Source organism: Otolemur garnettii, unplaced genomic scaffold (assembly GCF_000181295.1).
Source record: "Otolemur garnettii isolate 467f Iridium unplaced genomic scaffold, OtoGar3 scaffold00015, whole genome shotgun sequence".
Lineage (NCBI taxonomy): Eukaryota > Metazoa > Chordata > Mammalia > Primates > Galagidae > Otolemur > Otolemur garnettii.
Window position 1 is genome coordinate 23,536,672 of NW_003852410.1, and position 18,541 is coordinate 23,555,212.

Consider the following 18,541-nt stretch of genomic DNA (forward strand, 5'->3'; position numbering starts at 1 on the left):
GGCGCCCCAGCCACCTGAGCCACAGGCGCCGAGCCAACATCTTAATCTTCTAAAGCTTACTAGAAATCTTTAGTATTAAGAGTTCTAACAATCTTGTTTAAGGTATCAAGCATAAAAGGAAATGAAACTGAATTCATTCTAAAGGTTTTTTTTGTTTGTTTGTTTTTTACCTGAAAAGAATACAAATCAAAAACTCTATCTTGTGTGATTAAGGTCTTACTGCTTGTATTTTAATTTATTTTAAACTGAAATAATTATCTTCTCTGATTTTTTTTTTAAACTTTTGAACACACAAGATGAAAAGGTATAAAATTACTCTGAAGTTTGTTTTGAGAACTGTTATCTTAAAAAGAAAATGTAGAAGTAACCCTAAAGACTAAGATTTGCACACACACAGTGTGGAACGAGGGAAGAAGCTCAACTTAGCTAGTGTCCCCTTGCTCCAAACCAATTTTTTTGAAGGGCTTCGACTAGCACATACATTTGGAAGAATTTTTCCAGCCAAGTAGTGGGTGCTGTAGTATAAAGAAGTGAAAAACACTCCCTCTTCTGGTCAGATGTAAGACCACAGTTTAATAGGGCTGGAATAGCAGGTGTGTGTACCTTAAACAGACAACAGGCAAATTAGTCTTATGAAATGATTGTCAGAAAAAACTTTTTTGCAAATATAACTAAAATATGGATTTAAATACTGAAATGCCCCCTTTAAAATCTGAAGCATAGGCAACTTACAAAGCTAATGATTGCTATATGTAGGAGACAAGAGTGGCACTGGTGAAAATCAGTTATTTATATATATTTTTTAAAATATTAATTTCTTGTTTAGTTTTTAATGAAGTCTGTTTTTACAAAAGGATTCCAACTAATTCCCCCACTTTATTAAGATATAATTGACAAAGAGTTGTATATTTATAGATGTTTTAATACATACTGATATACACACATACACAATGAACAATTTATATGTATTTATTGATGCTGTCAAAAACTCAAATTTTCACTGCCTTGTTCTGGTGACCCAAATCAGAACTACTAAAGTAGTTCATTAAATCAGAGTGGTACAACCTAGAGGGCAGCTGTGACCAGCCCTCCATGTGAAGAATTGATATGATGAAATACTGACATATATTCCCAAAGAAAAACAGTCTTTAAAGTATTGTACGTAGTAATACAATACTAAAAATCTAAATGTCCACCAATAAAGGACTTGTTAAACTCTATTAATAAAGTGGAATAATAGGCAGTCTTTAAAAAGAACATGAGAGAGCCATATGCATTAACAAAGTATGTAAGATAAATTATTAAGTTAAAAAGGCAAATTCATAGAAAATCCACTTTTTCACATGTGTAAGGGGGAAAAATGTATGCAGGTAAATATTAGTTTGTCCAGGATTCATAACCTTCCAAGGGTGTGTCAAACTGCACTCCTTGAAGATGAAGGAGCTTTCTCATTCTGACCATGTGTTTATCTTCTTATCACTGTTGAATTCCTTTTACAATGTATTTTACTTTAATAATTAAAAACAAAAATACATGTGCTTTTTATTTTTAATCAACATATTCTTGTTACCCAATGCAACATGAGAAGCCCTAGGAGAGAGAACATGTTCTCTTTTGTTTCCTGGCTTATATAATTAGAGTACTATAACATTAAAATCAAACAAAAAATTGAAAAGAACAAAATGACCCCCAAACTGGGCATCACTGCGAGACTTTTTTTTCCCCCTACAACCTTTGGGAAATGTCTAAAGACTGATAATAATACATTAAGGTCAGTGCACGTTATTAAAATTAATACCCACGTACAAACTGAAAGAATGACCTTCTGATCCATAAGCTACAATAAATGCATCCAGCTGCTTAAACCCAACCCCCCGCCACCCCCGAGTCATTCCTCCTCCCTTACTTTCCCAGCCCAACAGCAAGCCCTGCTGGCTTTAAACTTCTGACGCAGATTTCAATTCAACCCACACCTTGTGCCTCTGCTGCCATAATCCTAATCCTAATCCATGCTTTCCCTCCAGGTCTGGTTCTCATCTTACCTAGTGCAAAGCAGCTCACTAACTGGTCTCCACCTTTGACCACTATGTTCCACAAAGCAGCCATAAATCAGGTCGTGACACGTCCTGGCACAAAATTCTCCAGTGACTTTAACCCGTAAGGCTGTCATGGCTTGCAGGACCCAATATCATCTGCCCTTGGCCCCTCTTTCTTCAACTTCAACCTAGACTCCTTTCCTCCATGCACATTGTTCTTCAGCATCCTCACTGGCCTTTCTGCCAAGCACATTTCCATCCCAGGATTTTTGTACTTGCTAGTTCCTCTGTGTGAAACACTCATCCTCCAGATCTTCAAATGGGCTTGGCGCACTTTCATCATGAGCTTAAATATCAATTCCTCAGAGAGGGTTTCGTTGACTAGCCTAATCTAAAGTGACCTGCCCCAGTGCTTCTCTCTCACATTATTCTAGCTTGATCACTACTCGAAATAACCTTATCTCACCTGATTTCATCTTTCTCTCTCCATCTTCCCCAATCAGAATGAATATAAGCTGCATGAAATCAAAGACACTGCTTTTCTAGTTTAGTGGAGAGCAATGCCTAGCATATAATAGGCACCCAATAAGTATCTATTAAATACATGAATATCAGTGCCATCATATTTAGTTTCTTTTTAAAGCACAGATATAATAAAGACACAGATGTCAGTAAGAGGAAAAAAAATCAATATTTTATTACTAGAAATGTAACCGTTGCTCTCACAAATGCAATAAATAACACTATCTTAAAGATATGTGGTTATGATACAACTAAGAAAAAAAAACTATTAGCTGGGAAAAGAATAGTCCTTTATCTGAAGGTACTAAAGTTATCTGAAAATTTTAACTAACATTATTTGGCTTGTAATAAAGAAAAAAATGAATATACTGTGTTTACTGCACATCATGCTAGTCAGTATTGAGAAGTTTAGGTCAAAGGCCTGGAATTTCCTTCCAAAATTAAACTAACGTCTACGTTGACATCATTTATGTTTTCAGGTGTTTGTTTTGATTAGTTCCCTCCCTGGCTCATTCCTGAATGCTGGAGAAAAGCCTGGTGTGGGGGTACATATACCTACATATGTATCTGAAGCAAAAGAACAAAGTATTTTTTGCTCTGCAACAAGTTTTAGTCTCTATACTGACAACAGAAATAAATGCGTCAGCCAATTCTCCAAAGAAGCCTTACAAAATATGAGGCTCATACAAAAAAGAGGAGTTTGGGGCTCAGTGCCTGTGGCTCAAGTGGCTAAGGCGCCAGCCACATACACCTAAGGTGGCGGGTTCGAATCCAGCCCGGGCCCACCAAACAACAATGATGGCTACAACCGAAAAAAAATAGCCGGGCGTTGTGGCGGGCGCCTGTGATCCCAGCAACTTGGGAGGCGGAGGCAGGAGACTTGCTTGAGCCCAGGAGTTGGAGGTTGCTGTGAGCTATGCCACGGCACTCTACCCAGGGGGACAGCTTGAGGCTCTGTCTCAAAAAAAAAAAAAGAGGAGTTTGGCTTTGAATAGCTGCTCTGCTTTAAAGTTAAAGAAAGTAGAACAGGAGGAAGAGAAATCCAATGACTATGCTAAATCAAATATCTACCTAATATCATCACATCTCTGAATTACTAAATGCTCTCTCTGAGGTAACAGGGCTATAGTGCTGATCCAGGTATTCCAAGCAAACTTAAAATTCTACTTGAGCTAGAACATCTGTCATTAATATTTTCTAACCTGCAAGATTCACTGCATCTCCTCTGGATTTTCTTTTAACTCTATGCATCTTTATTACATGTGTATATATAAAATAAACAGGTATTAGTAGACAGAAAAGATGGCCTGGTTGGTACACTGTATTCGTGTGAATAAAATTTAATTTAGTAGTTTGATCTGTCAACTGGGAATAAATTCCTCTCAGTAGGTCATTAAGAACAGGAAATAAGATAATACATGCAAAAATGCTTTGTAAATCACCAAGAACTATTAAAGGTTGTTATTAGTGGCTGGGCTGTGGCTCCTGCCTATAATCATAGTACTTTGGGAGGCTAAGGCAAGAGGATTACTTAAGGCCACAAGTTTGAGACTAAGCAGCCAGGGCAACATACAGAGATTCTACAGAAAAAAAACAAAACAAAAACAAAAAAAACTCCTCCCAAAAAACCCACTAGCCTGGCATGTGGCATGTCCTAGCTACTGGGGATGGAGGCTAAGGCAGTTAAGATCACTTGAACCCAGAAATTTCAGGTTGCACTGAGTTATGTTCATACCTCCACATTCTAGCCTAGGCAACAGAGCAAGACCCGGTCTCCCCAGAGGCACCCTGCCAAAAGTCATTAGTGGATTTTTAAATAAAAGCCAATTATAAAACAATTAACTATCACTAAATGTTATGAAGTATAAAAAGATCCAGATTATAAAAATTTAATGGCCAAATTTAGCGCACTTGAGAGAAAAAGGAAACACATTTTCTTTATCTAAAACAGCTACTTAATAGTCAAACAGAACAATGCATTTAAAAGATACCTGAAGCTGTTATTTTGCAGGTCTTAAGTCAAATCAGATAAGCAAAAGGGGCGTGTGTTCTTTATTAAATAGTGTGTGTCATCTTTATTAAATAGCAAAACCACTGCTTTGTGATGCAATTAGCTTAATTATATGATGGCAATAGCTGGTCACAGGTCACAACTATGTGAAATGTTAACATGAGAATCAGCATTTTTGCTAAAACCAGCCCATCAGATCTTCATGTAAGACCTCATTTTGCTCTTCACTACTAACATTCTTTGAAACCAATTAATTAGCTCAAAAAAGTATGAGTAATTTCTCATATGAGTATAAAGAATTTACTCACCCTCTGATAAAAATGACAGTTCAGAAAATATAATTTATTCTGGCATCTAAAAGAATCTAAACCACCTCAATGCATGTTAAGGAACATTAAATCCAAGCAATATGTGTGGCTGTTAATTTTACAGGATTTGTGATATCTGCAAGTGGAGAAAGCTATAAGATAACAGCAGTGTTTCTGTGTGAAGGTTACTTTCATAAAGATGTGAAAAAACCCAGACTTATGACATTTCCATTTTTGAACAGAGATTTGAGAGAAACGGTTTTGCACCAAAGCTCTACCAACAGACTCACATGCCACTCACAGTGGCTCAATATATAACAGAAATCAATAATGACAAAGGGTATTTGTTTTCAGTGATCTTTTTAGCAGATCAACATGAGGTTCTAGAATTCTGCTTTCAAAGTTTGGTATTTCCTAGAACTAGGATTGGCCTCAGTAGACAGCTCCTTAAAAAGAGGAAACGAAATACAAAAGCTTAAGCTGGTGTTTCCCAAAACATGGAGTGGCTATCATTCCCCAACATTAATAACATCAAATCACAAGTAAAAGCTTACTACTCCCTTTCCAAATCTCTTGCAATTCTTCTGATAACATCACACAATTGTGTGGATAACACTTGCCTGGTCTCCTTAACAAAGGGAGCAAACCTCAAGCTCAAGAGACAGCATAGGCAAGAATATCAACATAGAATTAAATAATCTCTTCACTGCACTTATTTTTACATTTACCATCTTTTACAGTAAACACCTGTTTTCCCCTTTATTGTTCCATAAAATTCTCTTTATAAATGGACTTATTGAAATAAAAGTGGTTTACTTTAAAGAAAAATATTAAGTAGACTTAAGTCAACAAAGAAGCCTTGCTCAGAGACTCAAGCTGAGGCAAAAGGTGAATAAGTGGATCAGCCCAACTAATCTGAGGCAAATACTTCAATGGCTGACATTTGAACAGGGTTTCGATTAATAATACAGATTCCAGATGTGGTACCAGTCCAAGCTAAATTAACAGCATTCATCTGCTTCCCTTGAGTAAGATCACCCCATGTCTGCAGAAAAGACAGAGCAAAGTAAGATATTTTTCATAAGCAAAATTCATGGAAACAGCAGAGCACAGAGCAGCATAAATGTGTAGTCTATTGGAATGATGGGTCATGGGAAGCTCTGACAACATACAACCCCATACAATGCAAAAGGCACCCCACAAGTCATCCATTACCCTATGCTAATTACCACTGTTCGGATCCAGAGTAAATGTATGTAAACAGTACCACACTGTATATGCTATTCAGTAGCCAGTTTGGAACCAACACATGATCACTAAACTAACAGATTAACTAAGACTCTCACTTCAGAAGAATGGTACTACTGGCCCTGGCACCATCTCAGTTCTCCTTCATTCTTAAAGTTTTAAAGGCAATTAATGTGACATTTCTAACATGTAATATAAAGATTTAAAACTTAGTTTAAAAGTAGGGACTCCTTTTGTGCCATCCTTGCTAGACTCAACAAGATCTGTGTCACTCATTATGCCAGCCACTGGGAGTGGACAGCAGCAGCTCCGCCAGACGGGACTGCATTTGCAGTGAAGCTGTGTGTCCTGGCCAGCTTGCACATCAGAATCAGCCCAGGAAGATGCTTAAATGCAGATCCTGGGTCCTATCCCTGGGATTCCATCCAAGGGGTCTGGAGTGGGCCTGGGGAAGTTGACCACTTGGGCAGCTCCCCTTTGATTCAGATCCACAGCAGGTTCAGGAGCCACTGATTCAAATTAAATTTCTAAGTCTGAAATTAGCTGTAAGAAACATCTTGCTCCTAAAAATACTGAATAACTGAAGAGAAATGTGAGGCATACTGGACTATTTCAAAACATTAAAACTTCATCAAGAAAGTATGGTATTACTACACAGTTCCAAGAAAGCAAACAATCTATACTATGAAAGCAATCAGACTATGAAAAACTGGAAATGCCAAAATAACAGTAGAAACACTCACTATCACTGCTCCAATGGAAATCCTGGTTACTCATTAACTCTCCAAAAGGCAGCTGAGCTAGTGAAAAAGTATAGGGCCTCTTTCTGCTCTGAATAATAAGTATGGGGCATCTTATTCAGAATAATTTTACCAACATTAACTGACTTACATGCCTTGCTGCCACTGTGGCAACTTTCCTGACCTGGCAGCAGTGGTTTTAAAGGAACTGCCTGCTGGATTCTGTAGCAAACTGCTCATTTGTTCACAGAAGTTACAGAGAATATCAGCAATTCATTAATTCACAGGAGACTGCCCCCACATTTTTCACCAATTTCATTGAAAGATAAGAAAATACAATCCTTTTTTTGCCAGGTATGTTTTTTTCCTAATAAATGCAATAAACAGCTACAAAGGTCACTAGGAAAGATTCTGAATTTGAAAATGTTTGTTGTTTTTAACCATGAAAAATAAGAATGCAAGAATTGGCCTCCTAGAATTTCAACAACAAAGGAGAGACTTCCAAAAACACTCTTTTCTGTCACAACCCCTATCTCCAAAAGATAGAAGAGGCAGTGTTAGCATTGGGAAAGATTCTTGGTCCTGGAGAGCCTGTCCACATCTTGTCCCTTGAAGTGAGTGGTGTGTCACTTGAAGGCCACTGCAGGGCCCTTCCTCCATTTATGCAGTTACTCTGCCAATTCCCCCATCCCTCTAAACCTCTTGTCGATTCTACCAGCCTTCTCCCCCACTCCTGCCTCAAAGAGGGCGCTCCTATATTTCCCAACAGAATTCCTCTCTGAGCATTTGGCCCTCATCTTTCTGCCAGACTCCCTTGCCAACAGAGGAACAGTCCTCCACCCAGTCAGTGCCTTTGTTGAGTCACATCTCCTGCCTTGCCACAGAAGCTCTGAATCTTACATACATACTTTCCCATTTACAAGTTTAAAGCTATCACTTTCTCTTTGTCATTAAAAAGTATCTTTGTAGGAGATACTGTGCTAGGGACTGGTAGAGAGAAAAGGCAGAAATATAAAAGAAACTTTCCTCCACTCACACACCAGGAGGAAAACAGAAGGAAGATTAAAAAAAAAAAAAACAAAAAAAAACCAACTCCATAAAAGTGTGTTGTTACCACCTAATGAACTATTCCTCGAAGAGGGGACCAAGAGGGCTTCTTTATGCTGAAGGAAGTCCTGGGAGAGTAACACTTTTAAGTGGTTCCTCTCAAACCTCCTCCTAATCCACTCTACCCATCAATTCTCTGGAGCACGACTAGGTCACACTACTTTGGTTCTAAAATATCTGAAACTGGTCCCCACCAATACATCATGGGAAAGGGACTCTGATGGACAATGAGGCCCTGTGAGCTAGTCCCAGCCTGCCTTTGCACTGTGCTCATCCTCACATGGGCATCAGCTCTGGCCAATGAAGATGCGTGCAGTACATTCCAGACTGCCTGGAATTTCCTGCCTCAGGTCAACCCTGTTGCCAGCCTGGGTCCACCAAATATGGTTGTTCAGTGCACAAACTATGCACCCCTCTGTGGTAGCCCTGTCTATCTCCACCAAAACACTTTTCATTTTAGTGGATCATAGGTAATCTTTCAAAAATATTTTCTATATTTTCCACAATGGAAATGCATTCCATGTCTAAAATTTTAAAAAATTACAATATAAGGTGGTGCCTGTGGCTCAAAGGAATAGGGTGCCAGCTCCATATACCAGAGGTGGTGGGTTCAAACCCGACCCTGGCCAAAAACTGCAAAAAAAAAAAAAAAGAATTACAATATAAAAAAATCTGTTCTACTCTAACATGAAGGATATTTTCTCTAAGAATTCTTCTCTTCTCTGAGTTATTCATTAAGACGCAATCATGCTAATCCTTTTCTTTTTTTTTTTTTGTCTGTTTAGCAGGCATAGGCTGGGTTCGAACCCACCACCTACAGTGCATGGGGTCAGTGCTCTAACCACTAAGCTGTGACTACCCAGCCACTACTCCTATTCTTTTTTTTTTTTTTTGAGACAGAGTCTCGCTATGTCACCCTCGGTTGAGTGCTGTGGCATCACAGCTCACAGCAACCTCAAACTCTTGGGCTTAAACAAGTCTTTTGCCTCAGCCTCCCGAGTAGCAGGGACTACAGGCACCTGCCACAATGCCCTGCTATTTTCTTTGTTGCAGGTGTCATCGATGTCCATCTGACCCAGGTCGCATTCTTTGTGGCTGGCACCCTACCCACTGACCTATGGGTGCCACCAACTCTACTCCTATTGGTCTGAACTCTACTCCTATTCTTAAGACGCTGGTCTGTTTTATGACTTTAGACACATCCTTCCTGTATCTATAGCTATACCTGTATCTCTCACTCACGCCTATTACGTGCTAAGTATTGTATTAGGAGCTTTACCCATGTTATTTAACTAAATCCCCACACGGAACACATAAGGATGACATTATCGTCTCTACTATAACAAAGAAAGCCAAAGTTGGATAACTTGCTCAAGGCAAAGAACTAACCTATGGTTTTTACGTGCTTAAATTTAAATCCAGTCTAGTAAGGCTTCAAAAATTTCACTACAAAATACTTAGTTGTTGACTAATTGCTTTTTCTAATGCTAACCTCTGAGGGTCTTAAGCAGCAAGATTTTTTGTACTCACTCTGGTGCCTACCCCAGGCCTCATCCAGAAGCAGGAGTTCAAAAAAAACCTTTTCATGCTTAAATAAAAGATTTATTCCTTGAGAGAAAAAAATGTTGGGGTGATTATAATGGTGTAACTCTTAAAACAGCAGCATTCCCAAAAGCAAGCCCTGAAAGTTCTAACTTTAAAAAGTATCACAAAGCTCTGCAGACTCCCTAGCTCTACTGTACCACCTCACTCTCAGTCCAGCACCACCTCTTGATTCTGAACTATTTTCCCTCCTTCTACTCTTTTCAACAATCTGTTCTCAGCAAATCAACCAGTGAGATGGAACAGTTTTATTTTCTTACATAATCTTTCAATGCCACCAAACTGTTTCTTACCCTGGCCTGTGAATGATCAGGTCTTCCCTATAATGCTATATTCCTCTAGTTTCTGCCTCCCGTCACTAGCCACACTGGCCTTCTCCAGGTCTGTGTGTTGGCTATGCCCTCTGCACTGAATGCTCTTATTCCAGATCACTGCCTGAGCTGGTCCTTCTCATCACTTGGGGCCCAGTGACAACTCCTGAGAAGTGTCTTTAAACACTCTATGTACAGGAGAACCTTGTTGTTACTTTGTTTCATGCTTGCATTTATAGTAGTAAGAGCAAGGAGGAAACAACTAAACAACTTGCAGTTACATAAAAAATGTATCTAGTTATTTTGCCTGTCTTTCCAATCAGATTACAAACTCTGGAGGTAGAAATCTCACTCAGTGCCTGAAACAATGTGGGCGTTCATCTACTTCTGATTTGCTACTGAAGCAAACTAGGCACAAAACAGAGTTTTATAAATCAGAATATTATGTTAAACACTTTAGATGGCATTATGAGAATGACAAACAAGTTTATCTGTACTCTTTGATGATTAACACCCAAGATTTAGAACTACTAAAGAGTTTCAAAATCACTTTTCCTTTAAAATAAATAAATAAATAAAAAGTTGGGTGGTGCCTATGGCTCAAAGGAGTAGGGCGCTGGCCCCGTATGTTGGAGGCGGCAGGTTCAAACCCAGCCTTGTCAAAAAAAAAAAAAAAAAAAAAGGCTACATGGCTATATTATGAGTGTACATATAATTCTATTTTTATTTTTAATTAATTAATTAACTTGAGGGAGAGACAGAGCCTCACCCAGTCACCCTGGGGTTGAGTGCTGTGGTGTCACAGCACACAATAACCTCAAACTCTTGGGTTCAACTGATTCTCTTATCTCAGCCTACCAAGTAGCTGGCACTACAGGCACCTGCCACCACAATGCCTGGCTATTTTTAGAGATGGGGGTCTTGCTCTTGCTTAGGCTAGTCTTGAACTTGTGAGCTTAGGCAATCCACCCACCTCAGCCTCCCAGAGTACTAGGATTACAGACGTGAGCCACCACGCCCAACCTTTTTTAGAGACAGGGTCTTGCTGTATCACCCAGGTTGGAGTACAGTGGTATACAGCTCCCCCTGGACTCATGCAACCTCCTGCCTCAGCTTCCCCAGCAGGTGGGACTACAGATATGTACCACTATGCCCAACTAATTTTACTTCTATTTTGTACAGATAAGGTCTTACCATGTTGCATGGGCTGTTTTCCAACTCTTGACCTCAAGCAATCTTCTTGTCTTGACCTCCCAAAGTGCTGGGATAACAGGCATGAGCCACCATGCTCAGCCTTGTATATGTAAATTTTAAAATCCATTATATTCATAACCAGGGACTCCAAAAGGAAACAAACCTATAACTATACTGATGAAATATTCTAAGTAAAATTTATAAATTACATTTTCTCTGTCTAATTCAATAAAAACCAGAAAATGAACATCACTTTTTTTTTTTTTTTAAGAGATAGAGTCTCACTTTATTGCCCTTGGTAGAGTGCCGTGGCGTCACACGGCTCATAGCAACTTCCAACTCCTGCGTTTAGCTGGGACTACAGGCACTTGCCATAATGCCCAGCTATTTTTTTGTTGTGGTTTGGCCAGGGCCGGGTATGAATCCACCACTCTTGGTATATGGGGCCAGAACCCTACTCACTGAACCACAGGCGCCGCCCAAACATCACTTTCAATAAAAATCAAAAAATACTCAACATCTGATAGGTGTTAACCCATTGGCTGAATTAGAAAGCCTACTTCGTGATGGAGGAGAGATATTATGCCCTACCATGCCATCACTATCCTTCAGTTTAATCCTGCTTTACCTTTTACCTTCTAATAATGATTTTTTTAATGGTTAAGCACTTACCATAATGTGATTGAAATGCCTGCGGTTTGACAACCTGATTACAGTCGTTACATACCACCAAGTAGAAATCATCGTGGGCTGGACAAAAGCCAAATATTGGCATGTCTGCAACAAAGAAACAGAATATCACTCACTTATCTGATTCTGACTGATACAAAACCACTTGGGGGACAATACTTTTTATAGGAGTTGCCTCATTATTAAGTGCACCAGGACAATTATCATTCCATTTTAAAAGGAACTGATGTGGCACACCACAACTATTGAGAGAATAATCAAATCAGGCTTATGGAAAAATTTTACAAAGAAGTAAAATAAAGTAGACCAAAAATCATTATTAGGAGGTGAAATAGACAAATCTATTAAAATGCAAATAATGAATACATGTACAAAATAAAGTAACAATAGATGAACTCTACCAAGACTTATGGGGAAGAATCTGCAACCCTCTAAAATGCTTTTTAATTCATAAAGCTGTACCATTTGATGGTCTTATTTGTTTAACTATGCATTCTATTCTAGACATCTGGTCCCTGAGTTCTATGGAACATTTATAAAGTGAGCAGAGGTTTCACTGAAGAGTAAAATGTCTGGTTTTGCCAGCATGTAATACAAAGAAAATTATTTTTATACTTTCTTTTTCAGGTCACTTCAGTACAAGTACAGCATTTCATACATTAGTCTTAGTTTAGTTACCAAAATAAGGTAGAATATGAATTGGTGTCTCTTTTCCAGCAGTAAGAAGTCAACTTAATTAAAATGCAAAAGTGAAACTAAAATATCTACATATACATGGGAACTAAAAGTAACTTAACACTTGATAAATATGGTTAATTAAAAAGGAACAATTATAACAACAATCTAGAGAACAGAGCTAAAAGATCAGATGTAGAACAGACTTCTCAAATATTTCAAAATTAATAACTTAAAGCAAGTGTTTTATGCTACACGCACTATTTAGAATATCTGCAATGAACAGAGAGTCAGAAAATTTCAGATAAGCAAAAGTTTTAGTAGATCAAATACATTTAAGGGGGGCAGGGAATGAAAAAGGTGATTAGCATCTGCCTTCTTTCCAACAGATTTAATCTCACACTTTCTCCAGCTTGAGTGATTTTGGTGGTTTTGAAAAGGGAGGAGAAAATGCCCTAAAAAGCTGTCAGGTGATGGTAATCTCTAAATTATCAAAGTGCTAATCTAATATCCACACATGGCTATAACTCAAATTTTCTTAAACAGTTTTGAGTACACTGAACTGCACAGCTAGCTAGCTGTAACTTCGACACACACTAAGGCCCAACATGATTTTGGGACGCAATTGCAGCATCCAGTAGTCTATGCTATTACCTCATTTCATCTTCACAATATCCTTGACAGATACCATTCCACCCCCTCACTCAAGAAGAGGAAACTGACTCATTGACAGGTGAAGTACTTTGTCTAAGGTTAATAGCTAGGAGTTGATTCTGACTCATGATGTGGCCTGGATTTGGTACCTCTTATAGACTAGGGGAATAATGATTTCTAGACATTCCTTCCAGATTTCAACTTCCATAAACTGGAATGTCTGGGCTGAACATCTTCGCACAAACTGATTAGATAATGTAAGATTCCAGCAGACTGCTAACTTCTGTAACTATGCTTACTTAATAAAAACTAAGAGCCAAACAATATTCTATTTTTCTTGAAAGCATGCCCATATTGAGTTAAATATAGTACATGAGGAGAAGGGGAAAGGTTATAGCCACACGGTGATATACATGTAATAAGTGATTTTTCATGCTTACAGTTTACTGACACAACATTTCACTCTAAAATTTGAAGCAGTTTAGCACAAATTCCATATACCCCTGTGCTAAAGGCCTCTGTAAAGTCTGTACTGCAGAAATGCTGTAACATTCATAACTTACAACTGAAATCATGAAATAGGTACCAAATCAACAATTTCATTAATGCAATCAACTCAATTAATTTTATTAAACAGCAGTTAAAATAGCATTAAATAAATGGTCTTAGTTCAGTTTTAGAGCTGCGTGATGTGATTTCTGTGGTTTCTCACAGTACTCAATATCAAGCAATGTTTAAAATGTATCACTTTGCTAGATACCAGACACTTTTGTGCACTATCTCTCTGTCCCTTTAAAGTTAAAGCATTTAAAAAATAAAACACTGTGCTGATTCTTTCAAGTCATAAGGATTCAATCTGCCATGTAATATGCATGTAGAAAATTATTCTTTCTTGCCCTGGTTCTTTTGATCCTTTTGTGAGACCTATGACTAACATAACTAAAAGGGCAGAGATCATTCTGTAAGGCACCAGGAATCTATACTTCAGTAAAAACTTCAATTTCCTCAATAACTTAAGATATATTGCCAACTGACAATGACAGTATTGATAACAATCATAAACAGGTGACACACATCTTAACACCCTACTCTATGCTTATGCTAAGCACTTTTTATATGGTTCATCCTATTTCCAGTAATAACCCTAATTTATGGAGAAATGAACTTGTCTAATACCACAAGCAAGAAAGTAGCATGAGGACACAGTTTGTATGACCTGTAACCTCAGTTCTTAATCTCCCATCAGTGCATTGCATCTCCCTAAAAACACGTGCACACACAGACATTCACACATATATATGCACATACACATATGTACATACACACACAGAAAGAACTACAGCATATTTAAATCCAATTGATGCTATCCTACAAAATCAAGCTCCTGTTAAGACATTCTAAAGTAACTTTAATTTTAGCTTTCTAAATTCTTTACTTTCAGATACCCATATTTGGAAGTAAGCTAGAAGATATAAAATAATTTCAATGTCTTCTTCAGGGGAAAGAAAGTGTTCTATATCCTTTTTCTGCACTGGGACATTCCACAGGCCTTAGCAACAGGAAGGGAGTGTGGAATGTTGTGGCAACTTAAAGAAATGAAATAATTTGTGTGAGAAACAAATGTATATTTCTGAATATTTTTAAAGCATAAATTCACAATTAGTTCATCTGCAAATTAACACACATATCTTGCCCAAATACACAGAAAAGCTTGATTTACAATAGAAAGTAAAATATGGAGTTGAACTAAGTTTATTGTTAAATTAAAAGTTTACAAAATACACCTGAAATATATAACTTAAGCTGTTAATTATGTACTTGAAAATAATGACAAATTTTTAAATTGTACTTGAATTCCTGGATTCTGAACTAATTTTAAAGAATAGATGTTATTGTTTGGTAAGCCTGAAATCTTTCTCAGGATTTGGGCCACCTCTATGTTCTAATTAGTGGTGGTGGGGTCTAATTAATTTGATAGTATACTAGGAAGGACTGAGTTAAGCACATAAACACATGAGCACATGTGTGTAGAAACTAACAGTCACGTGTAGATTAAAGGCCCTCCCCAGGAAAGTGGACCCCAAATGGTGGTGAATGTATTCATGACTTTGGTGCTGTTATCTCCATTTTGAGGACTGTGCTCTGGAAATCTGAATGGCATAGCAAAGCATTTAACCTTTCCAGTACTCTGAGTGTCTCCCTTCTCCCACGCATCCCAAGCTTCTACATGCCAATGACTCCCACGTTTCTATCTCCAGCCCAGACTGCTCCCAAGCTCTGTCTAGTTTCACATACCCAACTGCCTACTAGACATTGCCATCTGGATTTCTCATATATATTTCAAACAGAACAAGTATGTCCAAGATAACTTCATTCTTGACCCTTCTCTGCTTGCTCTTTGCCCCAACAACCTTCCCCCTTTTCAGGAAATACTATTCATCCCCCAACAGCTCAAACTAAAAACCCAGGTATCATCTCCAACTACTGTCCCTCACCACAGCCAGACACCACCAGGTCTAATCAGTTCCCTCCTACAACCTCTGTCCACTTCTCTCCATTGCTGTAGGGCTTGCCACCAGCACCCTTCCACTGATCAATGGAAGAAGTCACCTAAATCATCTACAACCCCCCTACAAGGCTGCCAGATTCTTTAGAATCATCTGCCAGATCATGTCACTCCACTGCTTAAATTTCCCAGTGGCTTTCCACTCCTCTTGGAATAAAATCCCAGGCTTTGCCACAGCCCCCAAGGCCCTGCCAGATATGCATTTACCTCCTTCTCACCTTCTATTTCCCTTGTTCCCCACTCTCCTTGGCTCACTCTGCTCCAGGCACACTGACCTCCTTTCTCTCCTCAGACCTAGAAATCTCTTTCCCAGCTAGGCTCTGCCCTTGTTCTTCACAAGATGCCTGGCACATTCTCACACATCAGGTCTCAGCTCAGCTGTCACCTCTTCAAAGGGCTGCTCCCTTCTCTCCCCCCTACAGTCACTCTCTTATCACTGGTATTTTAAGCAGAGTGGCTAAGAGTGTGGGCCATTTCGAACACTCAGATTTTTGGTTCCCCTGAATTCTTGGTTTCCTTGATCTAGAGGGGATGTGACCTCAGGCAAGTTCTACTTTTTTGAACTTCACTTTCTTCATTTATCAAATAGTAATAATCACAGTACCCACTTCACCAGGTATTTCACAGAATGCTAAACTAAAAAACTAAAAGTAGAAAAACTAAATGAAGTAATACGGGCAAAGTCTTAGAAGGGTATTTCATGCTAGAAAGTGCTTATTCAAGTGTGGATACTTGAAGTCATGCATCCCCACTGTACTGGAAAATAAACTAGGGCACTGGAATCTTACAGACATTGGAATCTTACAACCTAGAACCCAGGTCTGCCAGACTCATAATGCTGGCAATTTCCAGCCTTCTCCCAGAACCATTTTCCTCCATGCCACTCCCACTCCCAGTGCCCAGAGTCAGGGTCTGGTGGCCTCCACTCGCCTAGACAGATCTCCTAATGTCCGAGTTTCTCTCTCCTGCAGTCTCCTCCCCCTAGACCTGTAAAGCAATAATGGCACTTCTCTGCTCAAAGACCCCTGCTGGCTTCAAAGTGCGGCTTGGCTCCCTGACCTACTTTTCTGCAAGCGAAGGCCTCAGCGCTCTAGCCCTTCCATCTCTACACCCTGATTTGATCTATTTGTGTCTCAAGATTCTCAGTATTCCCAAAACCTGCCTTTTTCTCTCATAACCCTACATTTTGACCAGAACAGTTCCCACAACATGGAAAGATTTACCCCATCCTTCCTAGAATTCGTACCACTCATTAAGAGCTCAGCTCCTTCTACCGGGCTCCTACTCATAACATTGATAGTTTCCACTAAAGACAGCTCTTCACTTACTTATTTATGATATGTGAATAAAAATTTATAAATAAAAACCTGTCTGACAGCAGGCTCCTAGCCTGGCCCAGCAAAGAGCCTAAGAAGGGAGTTCTCATTGTGTGTTTAATGGCAGGCATGTGGAACTTTTCCAGATCTTCCAGTTACTCTAAGGATAGAAACTAAGATCCTTGAGCTGGCCCATTGGCCCCGAATGGTCTGGTGCTGTCTCTGTGCCTCTAGCCCCTCTGACCTCGGTTTTGTTCCTGGAGCACATCATGCTCTTTTCTGTAATAGTACCCTGGCACCTGCTGCTGCTTCTGCTGAAACTCACTTCCCCCAGATTTTTACTAGTTTGTTGCTTTACTGCATTCTGTCGTAGCCTCAATGTCACTTCCCTGGGCTACTGGCTAGACAGGCCCCGTTACATGGTCTCAGAACACCAACTAGCCTTGCTATACAGCACTGTCCCGTTTGTCACCATCCATCTAGCTGTGTGATCCTTCACCTCCTCCCACAGTGGGGACACCATTAGTGACAATGCCTAATGGTGCCTAACCTGGCTGACAGAAAGCAGCAATGAATACCTGGTATGTGTTAAACATTACTTAATGGATAATAATTGAAATATCACATTAAGTTCCTGTGATGCCATTGTAAGTCAGAAGGTTATAATTGTGCCTTTATGTCATTTAGTGACACATGGTCATCATCTGCTAGAAATGGGTCTGCCATTCAGTGAGATAAAAGTTCAACAGTCTTCCCTGAACGTGGTCTTGTATCCGGAGGCAGTTTCTGACAAAATTTCTGTGTTTCAGTGTCTGATTCTCAAATCTCCACACTGGTGAATTCTTTTGTTAGTGTATCCCATGCTGTAGCTAAGGGCAGTTCCACAGTCAAATTACAAAGGTTCAAATCCCCACCTTCCTCTTACTAGTTATGACAGCATAGTTCAATTATTTAACCTCTCTGAACCTTAGTTTCTGTGTCTGTAAAATACAGTTAACAGGACTTAAATTTCATAAGATTTCATAAATATTACTATAAAAATTAAATGAATAATAACCCATGGAGAGTGCTCAGTAAACATTTAATAAACGTTAGCTAAGGAAACAAAAACAGGGCTGCAACTATGGCTCAAGGAGTAGGGCACCAGCCCCATGTACCAGAGGTAGCAGGTTCAAACCCAACCCCAGTCAAAAACTGGAAAACAAAACAAAACAAAACAAAACCTGACACATATTAGAAATGTTTGTTCAAGGATAGTTGTCACTAATGAAACTCACAGGAAACTGACATATAGTAGGCCCCCATTATCTGCAGTTTCAGTTACCTGAAAATAAATGGAAAGTTCTAGAAATAAACAATTCACAAGTTGTTTTCTCTTTTCTTTCTTTCCTTCTTCTTTTTTTTTTTTGTCACCTAGGCTTAGAGTGATGTGGCCAGAATGTAGCTCACAGCACCCTCAAACTCCTGGACTCAAGCAATCCTCTTGCCTCAACCTTCGAAGTAGCTAGCACTTTAGGCAAATGCCCTACCATGCCTGGCTAATTTTTTTTTTTTTTTTTTT

General features: G+C 39.0%; 1 protein-coding gene across 6 annotated transcripts in view; it reads right to left on the reverse strand.

Annotated features, from left to right (window-relative positions):
* ATXN7 (ataxin 7) overlaps positions 1-18,541 on the reverse strand; it is a 124,037-nt gene that overhangs the window by 49,110 nt on the left and 56,386 nt on the right. For all 6 annotated transcript variants that reach the window (XM_023510703.1, XM_023510700.1, XM_023510701.1 and 3 more), the window contains one exon: positions 11,752-11,856. In XM_023510703.1, the coding sequence (XP_023366471.1) occupies positions 11,752-11,856 (105 nt within the window). The remainder of the gene's footprint in view (positions 1-11,751; positions 11,857-18,541) is intronic.